The 13,119-nt window shown below is 36.6% G+C and overlaps 1 protein-coding gene across 1 annotated transcript in view; it reads left to right on the top strand.

Annotated features, from left to right (window-relative positions):
• Nucleotides 1-12,019, top strand: part of gpc3 (glypican 3) — a 170,112-nt gene extending 158,093 nt beyond the window's left edge. Inside the window, exon 8 of the mRNA XM_051128008.1 lies at nt 10,492-12,019. Coding sequence (XP_050983965.1) covers nt 10,492-10,664 — 173 coding nt within the window. The 3' untranslated portion in view covers nt 10,665-12,019. The remainder of the gene's footprint in view (nt 1-10,491) is intronic.
• Nucleotides 12,020-13,119: the final 1,100 nt, after the last annotated feature.

Below are 13,119 nucleotides of genomic sequence, written 5' to 3'. Positions count from 1 at the left end.
ACTGGGTTGTGCTAATTAATATGTGTTGACTTGAATTTGCCCCACAATGGCACCCATTGAAGGGTTGATGGGGAATGCTGACATGGGGTTAGGACGGTTCACAAAGAAAAAGAATCAGTTATCTTCAAATGTGCATTCTTACACTTAGTCTGTTCTTGCAAAAGATAGAGTTTTTTACTTTGCCTCCCAGAAATCCACTTTTTTCCCCACCTTTTGACCTCCTCAGCCATATACTGATGAAATACTTTTCAATGCAAACTAAGATTAGTTCACTATGAATTAAATTTCCTGATAATTTACTCACCCCCATGTCATCCAAGATGTTCATGTCTTTCCTTTTCAGTCGAAAAAATAAATTTGTTTTTGAGGAAAACATAGCAAGATTTTTCTCCATATAGTGGACTTCAATTGGAGCCAACAGGTTAAAGGTCGCAATTGCGGTTTCAGTGCAGCTTCAAAGGACTCTACATGATCCCAATTGAGGAGTAAGGGTCTTATCTAATGAAATGGCTGGTCATTTTCTAAAAAAATTTCTGTACTTTTTAACCACAGATGCTCGTCTTACACTAACTCTGCAATGTGCGTCCACAACTTCATGCAAGTCAAACACCCTTTACAAAAAAGTTATTTTCTAAAAAAAAAAAAGTATATACTTTTTAACCACAAATGCTCGTATTGCACTAGTTATACGATGCATGTCCATGACGCATTACGTAATCATGTTCGAAAGGTCATGCGCGGTTAGTTCTTCATCTGTGTACTTCGGTTCATAAAAGGTATCTTATTTTCTCTTCCAACTTCAAAATCATCTGACATTGTTATTTGACAATGTTATAGAGCCCTTCGAAGCTGCATTGAAACTGCACTTTCGACCTTCAACCCACTGGCTCCCATTGAAGTCCACTATATGGAGAAAAATCCTGGAATGTTTTCCTCAAAAACCTCAATTTCTTTTCGACTGAAGAAAGAAAGACATGAACATCTTGGATGACATGGGGATGAGTAAATGATCAGGAAATCATTATTCTGGAAGTGAACTAAAGTCAACTTTAAGTCTTTTATGCTTACCAAGGCTGCATTTACTTGATCAAAAATATTAAAAGAAGTTATTTTGAGAAGTGTCTCTTTTTTGTCTATACAAGTCAATGGTGACCAAACCATGTTAAAACCAAACCTGTGTTAATTTAATCCAAAATGTTGAATGACAGAACAAATGTACTTTCGAGAAAATCTAAATGTACAAATTGTGATTAGGCGCAGTACTTCAAACAGAAAACCGTTTCTTTTTTTTAAGTTATATTTATGGGGGTTTATGCCTTTAATAGACAGGACAGTAGAGAGCAGACAGCAGAGCATTGGGTAGAGAGAGCAAGGGGAGCAAGATTAGCAAAGAACCTCAAGACTCCTGAATCGAACTTGGGTCGCCACAAGCACAATTTGCACTATATGACAACACTAACCGCAAGGCTACTGGCGCTGACAGAAAACTCTTTCTTAACAATATTCCAAGCAAAAAAATCATTGGCGCTACTGTAAACAGCATAACAGCATTGCTGTTGCTCAGTGTGCAGTAGCGGTGTCCCTGTGTACTGTAGTTGTGTCTGGATGTGCTTTAGCTGTGTCTATGTGTTCTTAACTGTGTCTCGGCCTCCTGGCTAGTTTTTCTTGGCTAGCTGCTGGCTGCCTGCCTGCTGGAGTGGGCCTGTGGTCAGGGTGATGGGTGTGGAGACATATAATCACATTCCTTCCTCTGTCCTCACCAGAAGACACTGTGCTGTATATGCGAGCATAGAGTGTGTTTATCGAGGGTCCTAAAGGAGAAGTCCACTTCCAGAACAAAAATTTACAGATAATGTACTCACCCCCTTGTCATCCAAGATGTTCATGTCTTTTTTTCTCCAGCCGTAAAGAAATTATGTTTTTTGAGTTAAGCATTTCAGGATTTTTCTCCATATAATGGACTGATACGGTGCCCCAATTTTGAACTTTCAAAATGCAGTTTAAATGTGGCTTCCATCAATCCCAAATGCGGTTGTAAACAGTCCCAGCTGAGGAAGAAGGGTCTTTTCCAGTGAAACGAAAAACAAAAAAAAACAATTTAAATACTTTTTAATCTCAAACACTCGTCTTGTCTTGCTCTGCCTGAACTCTGTGTATTCTGCCTCAAGACAGTTAGGGTATGTCGATAAAATCTCCCTCACCTTCAAAAATCATTTCAAAATCATCCTACATCGCTGTAGAAGTACCGACCCAGTCTTTGCAAAGTGAACATGCAAAGAAGATCAAACACCCTCAACAAAAAAGGTAAAACAGAGATATAGGGTAATTTCGAAGTTGAGGGAGGACATGAGATGGGAGTTTTTTGACATACCATAACTGTCATGAACTGGAAAAAAACTGTTCAGGCAGAGTAAGACAAGACAAGCGTTTGGCATTAAAAAGTATATAAATTGTATTGTTTTTATGAAAATAACTGATCGTTTCGCTAGATAAGACCCTTCTTCCTCAGTTGGGATTGTTTACAACTGCATTTGGGATCGTTTGAAGCTGCATTTAAACTGCATTTTGGAAGTTCAAAATCGGGGCACCATATCAGTCCATTATATGGAGAAAAATGCTGAAACGTTTCCCTCAAAAAAATAATTTCTTTATGGCTGAAGAAAGAAAGACATGAACATCTTGGATGACAAGGGGGTGGGTACATTATCTGTCAAATTTTGTCCTGGAAGTGGACTTCTCCTTTAAGTGTGCTAGGATCTTGTGTTGAACATATAGAGGTGTGGAAGGTTCTGAAATACCATATTTTATTTACGATATACACTACCATTCAAAAGTTTAGAGTTGGTAAGATTTTTTTACTGTTTTTGAAATACAGTAATAATGTAAAATGGTAACATTGTAAAATACCATTACAATTTAAAATGTATCTTTTTATTTTAACGTATTTTAAAATGTAATTTTGCTGAATTTTCAGCATAATTTCTCCAGTCTTCAGTATCACATGACTTGAGAAATCATTCTACTATAGAAGAGTTGACTTATTATCAAAAGATGTGAAATTACAAACCAAAGTACCCTTGCAAACAACCTAAACGCCATGGCAAATGCTTAGCAAGTACCTAGCAAACAACTACTCATCGACAATATAGTAACATCCTGGCAATGAGCCACATCATATTAGCATCATTACACTGGTGGACAGTCACATTTTCTTCATTAAATGTAATATAACTAGATTTCAAAACTAAGAGCTCATTTGGCACTGAAGTGTACACATATAAGCTCAGTCCTTATAGAATTATGGTTCTGCTGAATAAAACAGTGAAATAGTCACAAAAAGAAAACATGCCTCTCATCAGTCTGGCCTACATAGTTAATAATGTATACAGCCTCCTTGCAAGACATTCATCAAAATCTAATAGCTCTTTAGAGAGATTCAAAAAGATTTGAAATGCAGTTCATCAGACAGTGCAGGATCTCTGCCAACTTCCAGACAAGACCTCCACCTGGACATACAGTTGCCGTGTTGATTCTGGAGCTCCCGTCCGCCTTACAGGTGTTCTTCAGGACTAGATAAGTAGACGGAATGTCAGTCTCCAAACACAGGTGCTTCTTATGAAAGTGGCCAATGCCGCTTTACATCGCTGCTACATTTGTGGAGCTGAGGTTATGAAAACACACAGAACGACAAAAATGTGTTCGATGCATTCCTTCAGTGTAAATGTCCTTTGGATATCAGACATCTGATTATTTATCTTTCCAGACATCTTTATATTTTCATAGCAGTTTAAGTATCGTATATAAAGCCACTTTATTATAAATCACAAAATATCATTAGACTGTGCTACTGACTTGGCTTTTATGGGCGATTATGGTGATTTAGATGCGCTGCCTGGAACCAATAAAGCATGTTTTGTGCTGCGCAGGTGTCAAATGGGATATTTTCATTTTCAAATGTTTCATATCAATATCCTTTCCTGGCAGACATTAAGATACAAAGTAAACAGAGTTTTATTGCCCAGCCTAGAGTATTGCTCTAGGGTTACATTTGATGGGCATAAAAGTGATTTTATTGCAAAAAGCAAAAATATACACTACTGTTCAAACATTTGGGGTTAGTACCATTTTGTTTGTTTGTTTTAAAGAAAACAATGCTTTTATTCAGCAAGGACACAAGTGACAGTATAACGATTTTTATAATGTTACAAAAAATTTAGATTTCTAATAAATGCTGTCTTTTTAAACTTTCTATTCATCGAATCCTGAAAAAAGTGTTACAGTTTACACAAACATATTAAGGAACACAACTGTTTTTAAAATGTATAATAATTAGAAATATTTCTTGAGCAACAAATCAGCATATTAGAATGATTCCTGAAGGATCATGTGACACTGAAGACCAGAGTAATGATACTGAAAATTCAGCTTTGCATCACAGGAATAAATTAAATTAATAACTTTTTAAAATATATTACTATAGAAACATGTATTTTAATTATTGCAATAATATTTTACAATATTACTGTTTTTATTACTTTTTTTAATCAAATAAATGCAGCCGTAGTGAGCGTCAGACTTGTAGTGTATAGGGCAGCAACAAAAGATTATTTAGATAATCAATTAATCTAACGATTATTTGGACGATTAATCGCCAAATATTTCACTGAATAATCAGTAGGCTTTAATTGATTATTCACCTTTTGCAATTAGTTCAAATTTTATACATACTCTAACAAAAATATAAAATAATGACCACTTCAGCTTTTTAAAAAAATATATTAACATAAGTACAATTATTAAACAATTATTTTTTACAATACAAATATATACAATACAATATACAGACCAGACATTCTCGTTCACCATTTAATTAGCTTATTTGAACATTTTTTGAAATGACACAACATTCTGCCTAACATCTTTTTTTAATCATAACAAAATAAAGGCAAGTTAATAAGATGTTTTATTTTTGGATAAAATATTTTATTCACAACATAATCTCTCTTAAAATATCTTTAGGGTTATGATAATCAAAACAGTCCTGAGTTAGATCAAGCTTTATCTCTTTAAACCAAACTATCACTTTAAAGTAACAATATGTTTTTGGTTCTTTGGCATTTTACCAATTAAACATTTTTTATCATTTGCTGGCGAGCTGCTTAGTAACAGAAAATCAAGTTGTTATTCTCTCAGTGAAAGCGACACTGATACTGTTTTTTTTTTTATGTTTAAGACTGTAAAGCTGCTTGATTTAAGGCAATCTATTGTATAAAGTTGTATAAGTGTGACCTGACTGGACTTTACTAGAGTACTGAACTACAGAAATCGTGCAAATATATTCACATCACAAGATTTAGATTCTTTCTTAACTTCTGCTTTCTGCTGTCATTTTACAGTCTTTTTACATTAAATAACTACAGTCTTGCGCTAGAGCGCCACACTGGTCAAACCACGTTATTGCAGGCTCTCACATTAGGTCATATGAGATCAAACTAATATTTGACAACAAAAATGTTCATCGACAATTTTTTATTATAAACTAAAATCCACAAGATGTCGTTTTAATGTCAAAGGTTGTTACAAGGCTAAGTTGTTCAAATCTCTAACCTGAGCTGTAGTAATAGTAGGAAGCAGCCTAATAAGAATTCTACACATAGCATAATTTAGTTTGTTGTTTTAGAAGTTGTTTCGAAGAACAGATTGTCCTCTTGAGTTTAGTAGAGCAAAGTATATAGTGTGAGGCACTTAGACACCCTCATCGCCTCTTTTTAAACCCAAAGAGCTTATAAATCTTCTTTAACCAAGTATTGAAACAAACTAGTATTCAGCTAGTGTCTTATTCAGACTATGGAGGAGTGCAATAAACATTTAAAACTTGTTTCAGTGTTCCTGTTTGCAGTGCCTGTGATGTACTGCACTGCGGGCATTGAGCTGGTCCAAGCCTACCATTACCAATCAATGGCTGACTGTTGACCTCTGACCCGTGTCGTAACTGGAGCTCGTAACTCTGTGATAAAGCCGGTCGGAGCTCCGCTTGCATGCAGGAGACCCCTGGAGACTGATACTGCTGAAAACTGATAGGCTTTGTGAGCCTTTGTGCTATTGGTCAGACTCATCTCATGCTCATTCGTTGTCCATTTTCTAAATTTAGCATGCCAGCCTCCACACATCCATCCCACTAATTGCCATTGTGTGAATATCATATCCAAAACAAGAGTCAGTTGGACTCTCAGCCGTTCTGTGGATCCCGTCACTCATATCATTGTTCACAGCTCATTATAACAGGATATTATTAGTTACTTCGTGGAGTTGGGTTATACATGGTTTGCACTCCAATCCTCTTGTTTTTATGAACGTTTTGGGTTTTTACTCAGTGACTCACGCCTCTTTGCAAACAATAGCCTCACACACACGTTCCTCGGTTCCCTGCCCATACCCACGAACACATCTCATCTGATTTAGGGTGTAGTGTATATAAAAGCTGTATTGAATTACACCTCGGCTTTAATTGGACTAGTGGTACAGTGTGCCGCTGTCACAATGAAAAATCGGCCTTTCAGGGCCCGTGGAATGTCTAACCGCTGGCTTGTCAGTGGACGGAGGGAAAGAAGAAGTTAATTGTTCTCTGGCGCGCGTTCAAGCTCTGTCGTAATTGCACAGAAATCTCGAGGAGGTTTCAGTGCCGAGGCTTTATTTATTTGCCTCCTTCCTCTGTTTTAAAGTCGACTGTGCTGAAATGGGCCCCCGGGCATCCAGGAGACCCCCTGAGAGAAGGCCTCCATCTCTTTTCCTGCTCTCGGCCTGGTTCTCACTGGCTGGCATGCTGAGTTCAGGGCCTAGAATTAATTAAGTCGCATGCTTTCCTGTTGATCCCACCACCGCTGGCCCAAATGGTGGACTTCCTCCCTGTTGGGTTAAAATTCCCCCTCAAATGAAGGAGGCAATGGGAAGATACTGGTGTGGAGGGTGTTAAATATAGCATTTGATCTTAGTAGATGAGATTGATTACATCTTTCCTGTCGGACAGGACAGAGTTTCTATAATTGTGACTTAAGTAGCTTGGGTATATTTGTAGCAAGAGCCAAAAATACATTGTATGGGTCAAAATGATAAATTTTTCTTTTATGCTAAAAATCATTAGGATATTGACTAAAGACTATGTTCCATGAAGATATTTTGTAAATTTCCATCCGTAAATATATCAAAACTTAATTTTTGATTACTAATATGCACTGCTAAGAACTTCAGATTTTCAAATAGTTGTATCTCGACCAAATATTGTCCTATCATAATAAATGTCAATTTAAAAAAATAGACCCTTATGAGTGGTTTTGTGGTCCAGGGTCACAATTAAAAATCTCCCGCTATGTTGAGTAAACTGACTTCTACAGACCCTTAAAGTGCTCGCAGCATGCCATCACTGTTGAGGTAATCACTATATGATAAACACAGATTGCATTTGTTATGTTTGGTTATTGTGTGTTTACATCTGCATGCATATAGTGGGGTGAAAATGCTTGTCTAATCCTTTAGTTTATAATAATAATAATAATTAAAGAGCTCAAAAGATTCAGATAAAAGATTCTATTACAGAAAGAAAACTATAAAAAGGATATATGAACAAATACAACATATTTTAAAGAAATATGTTAAAGGATTAGTTCACACCAAAATTAAAATTTCCTGATAATATACTCACCCCCATGTCATTCAAAGATGTTCATGTCTTTCTTTCTTCAGTTGAAAAGAAATTACAGTTTGTGAGAAAAACATTACAGGATTTTTCTCCATATAGTGGACTTAAATGGGGACCAACAGGTTGAAGGTCTAAATTGCAGTTTCAGTGGCGCTTCAAAGGTTTCTACGTGATCCTAACCGAGGAATAAGGGTCTTACTAGCGAAAATATGCTATTTCTAAAAAAGTGCTCATCTTGCGATCTAAGATTTTGTTTATTTTCAGCTTTAAGTTTCATATTTTTGTGTTTCCATGCGATAGCTCATCTGTGTGTGTTGAACGAATGCGATTCTCCTCAGCTTGGATGGACACTTCACAGGGGACCCATAGCTGGCGTGCCTCCTCATACTTGACTTTATTACTGATATCCGCTTTCCTTTTTCAAAATTTTCACCTCATAGTTCTGTCTCCCTCATGGCTGACGTCCCAGACAATACACCTCATCTGTAGATGCTGAGATAAATGAAAAGATGTTTTAGTGAAAAAAAAAAGATTGTTGAATGGTGTTAAGGTGGAATGCTGCCATATTTCTCACCCACTCCAGTGAGACGACGACAAAACAAAACTAATGACTGGTTATTAGACAATGAAAGTAGCTATTTTTCCAGACTGAGTAAGCACACATACACCACCAAGATGACTGGAAATGTTTATGTTATAATCATGGGTTGGGAACACCTTAAAAAGAGCAGATTCACATATATTTTATAACATAAATCCCATAAAAATATCCACTGAACATTTTAATGACAAATGAGTAAATGATTAAACTTTCAGAAAACAAACGTTAAATAGTAGATAATTTAATTTTAAAGAAGTGAATGATTGTTGCAGTAGTTGTAAGCTAAATGTGTTTGATTCACTAAAAAGAACTGACTTATTAGAGTCATTCAGTCTGGATTCAGGCAACACTGATTGTGCTGTATGTGTTTGATTCACTCAAAAGAACCGACTCATAAGAGCCATTTGTTTAGCAGTCAGACTATACTGATGGTGCTGCGTGTGTTTGATTCACTCAAACTGACACATTGGAGTCGCTTGTTTAGGATTTGGTCTACACTTATTGTTCAGAATGCATTTGATTCACTAAAACGAACCAAATCATAAAGAGTCATTCATTCAGGAATTGGACTACACTGATTGTTCAGAATGTGTTTGATTCACTAAAAAGAACAGACTCAGAGTCATTTGTTCAGGAATCAGGATACACGTGTTTATATAGTATGTGTTTGATTTATTCATTAAACTGACTCATTTGTTCGGGAGTCACACTACACTGGTTTCACTGTATGTGTTTGATTTAATATAAAGAACAGACTCATTGGAATCATTCATTAAGGACTTGGACTACACTGAGTGTTTGGAATGTGAACAAGATCACAGTCATTTGTTTGGAAATCAGGTTATACTTGGCTTTATTGCATTTGTTTGATTTACTCAAAAGAACTGATTCATTAAAGTCATTTGTTCGGGAATCAGACTTCACTAGTTGCACTGTATGTGTTTGCTCTACTAGAAAGAATCATTAGACTCATTAAAATCATTCATTCAGAAACTGGACTACACTGATTGTTTACAATGTGTTTGATTCACTTAAAAAAAAACAAATCATTAAGAGTCATTAATTCAGGATTTGGACTATACTGATTGTTCGAAATGTGTTTGATTCCCTAAAAAGAACAGATTCAGAGTTATTTACTGAAAAGGACCGACTCATTAAAGTCATTTGTTCGGGAGTCAGACTACACTAATTTGACTTTACTAGAAAGAGCAGACTCATTAGAATCATATATTTAGGAATTGGACTGCACTGATTGTTCAGAATGTGTTTGATTCACTAAAACAAACCAAATCATTAAGAGTCATTCATTCAGGAATTGGACTACACTGACTGTTTGGAATGTGTTTGATTCACTAAAATGAACAGACTCAGAGTCATTTGTTCAGAAATCCAGCTACACTTGTTTATATAGCATGTGTTTGATTTACTAAAATGAACCAACTCATTAAAGTAATTTGTACGGGAATCAGATTACACTAGTTGCACTGTTTGTGTTTGCTTTGCTATGAAGAACAGACTCATTAGAATCATTAATTCAGAAATTTGACTATACTGATTGTTTGGAATGTGTGATTCACTAAAAAGAACAGACTCAGAGTAATTTCTTTGGGAATCAGGCTACACATGGTTATATAGCATGTGTTTGATTTACGCAAAAGAACCAACTCATTAACGTAATTTATTCAGGAATCAGACCACACTAGTTACACTGTATGTGTTTGCTTTATTAGAAAGAATCATTAGACTCCTTAGAATCATTCATTCAGAAATTGGACTACACTGACTGTTCAGAATGTGTTTGATTCACTAAAAAGACTCAGAGGCATTTGTTTGGAAATCAGGCAATATTTGATTATATAACATGTGTTTGATTTACTCAAAAGAACCGACTCATTAAAGTAATTTGTTCGGGAATCACACCACACTAGTTACACTGAATGTTTTTGCTTTACTAGATAGAATCATTAGAAGCATTAGATTCATTAGAATCATTGATTCAGGAATTGAACTGCCCTAATTTTTCAGAAAGTGTTTGATTCAAGGAAGAGAACAGACTCATTAGGAGTCATTCGTTCAATATATTACTTTTTCCTCTGAAGCCATATAAGCTTTATTTAACAAACATTATTTGAAGCTGTTGTATTTTCTGCATGTCCACCCATATCATTTTTCTCTCCTCTCTTTTTCTTACAAGACTTGGCGGACAACTTGGCAATTGACGACTTAACGCTTCACGAGTTGCTCCTGACACCCAGACTGGCCACAGACACCCACGGCGGCGCATCCGTACCTGGAGCGGCACACGTTCCTAGTGCAACCTTCATCTTCACCATCATCATCATCTTCGTAACATTAGGTCTTCAGTGATCACGCCTGTTTGAAGACGCCACTGAAGCTCACGTGTACATAAAGCTCCACGATTTTGGCCAAGTACAAGAACCTTTCCTCTTCTCAGCCTCAAGTCTTACTATACGAACCTCTTCTTTTCTATACTTTGTGCGGACGTGAGGATCGACATCGTGTGAACGCTCAGACTATGAACTCATTCTTCTACAGCATGAAGAGCATTCTTATACATACAAGAATCATGTTTGTATGCCACACAACAGCCATGTGTTTTACATTGAGCATCGCCTCCCCTCTGCTATACACATGCAGTTTTACACAAAGGCCAAAGCCTTCTGGAGGAAAAGGAGCTAAATCGCTTTTGAAAAGACAAAAGGCTCAGCTTTTTGTGAGTGAATGGGCACACTTAAGGAGAAGGAAGCGTGACTGACAGTCTGAGAACACGTACGAGCACTCTAGCGTCTCTCATGCATACACTGCAGTGAGCTTCTCCTCTGCCGCTCATTTCCTGTGCAGTAAATGACCCTTGGAGCAGAGGACATCAAGGCATCGGCATGTCGTTGTGAAACTCTCTCCTTACAGAACGACACAGCTGTACTTCATTTACAAAAAAATGCTTTTAAACTGTTTTATTAGAATGCTGACTTTCCCTTTTCAGAAATTGTGGTATTTTATAATCTCTCTTTGATTTCGTCGCTCATTATCTCTCTTCCTTTTTCTTTCATTTCCTCTATTCTTGTATTATAATCGTGTGATTAAAGCGCTCTCTTAAATGGACACCCACAGAACTTCCTGTGTTTTCCCTCCCTCCTTTCGCAGGTCTCTGTAGCATTTGCATTCAACGAACGACAGATTTGTGCGTCGGTAAAGTTTTCTGTTTCTGGACATCTTCATGTACAAAGGGCTAAAGCTGTCATTTCAGATCAGAGTTGGAAAACTAGTGTTTGCACACTGTTTTCCTTTCATAACCTGTGACGTAATTCATTACTGATCTCTGTACAGTGCTCAAAGGCATGTCATCATCTGTTACATATGTTTTAAACAAACCGAAAGAATCAGCTTCATTGTGTTAAACGCCCCCAAACTGGAATGAGACACAGTGTCCTGCGAGTTTTCAGATGATTACCAATTTCAAATCATACTTTTTTTTTGATGTTGTATTATTTCAAAGCACTTAAACTCAAAGTCATTTTGAAGATGAAGAGTGTAATGTATTTATTTATTTATAGTGTGTTTGAGCCTTCTTTCCCTGCTTCCCATGAAACCCATCCAAATCCATTTGTAGTTCCACTTCCTCAAAGATTGTAAACACTGGGCTTTTTCAAAACACTGTTTGTTTGAGTGGTCTTGTCAACTTCTGATTTAACCAGAGACTTCAGTTTTGGATCAAAACTGTCTGTTTGTTCAAAGTGTTTTGGAAACCTGTTTGGGTTTTTGGCAATTCCGTTTTATACCACTACCTAGTTCGCTTAAAAATTGTCTCCTCAGGACATTCAAGACGTAGGCGAGTTTGTTTCTTCATCAGAACAGATTTGGAGAAATATAGCATTGCGTCACTTGCTCACCAGTGCACTGCAGTGAATGGGTGCCGTCAGAATGAGAGTCCAACAGCTGCTAAAACATCACAATGATCCACAAATAATCCAAATTACTCCAGTCATGATGTGAGAAGCTGTTTATAAGAAACAAATACATCATTCAATTCTGGCTGAAACACAAGTCCATAATCAATAATAATGGTTACTCCAATGATAAAGTCCTTCCTCTGTTGTTGTCTAACATCATAATCCACCAGCATATTTATTTAGAACTGTTTTGGACTGTTTTCTCTTATAAACAGTGCTTGATAGTGCGTATTTTTCTCCTGATTCAGATTCCAACGTTTTCACTGGAAATAGCAATATAGAGGAGTTATAGCTGGGAACAATGGTTTGTAGTTAAAAAACGTCTTCATGATGGATTTGTTTCTTGCAAACATGCATCTTTTCATTTCACAAGGCATTAACCGATGGACTGGAGAAGTGTGGATAACTTATGAATTATTGTGATGTTTTTACCAGCTGTTTGGACTCTCATTTTGACGGCACCCATTCACTGGTGAGCAAGTGATACACTGCTAAATTTCTCTAAATCTGTTCCAATGAAGAAACAAACTCCTGTACATCTTGGATGGCCTGAGGATGAGTCCATTTTCAGCACATATTTTCATTTTTTGAGTGAATTATTACTTTAATGCGTTAAATTTCCATAATATTTTTGTATCCCCGCCTACAGACACTTGTATCAACAGAGGTGCAACACCAAAATCAAAAGTGAATTATGTGTGTTGAGGATTTTGCCAAAAAGGAAAGTCGCAGCTATTTTTCTCTAGTCATATAACACTGATTTCTGAAAATGTTTCACCTTTTTACTGCTTAGACAGCCAAGTTTTCAACCATGTGTTCCTGTTCTGTTGAAAGATGGAATGTTTTCTTGC

The sequence above is a fragment of the Labeo rohita genome, chromosome 14 (genome assembly GCF_022985175.1).
Source record: "Labeo rohita strain BAU-BD-2019 chromosome 14, IGBB_LRoh.1.0, whole genome shotgun sequence".
NCBI lineage: Eukaryota > Metazoa > Chordata > Actinopteri > Cypriniformes > Cyprinidae > Labeo > Labeo rohita.
Note: the sequence above shows the minus strand (reverse complement) of the source record. Positions and strands in the feature narration are given on the sequence as shown.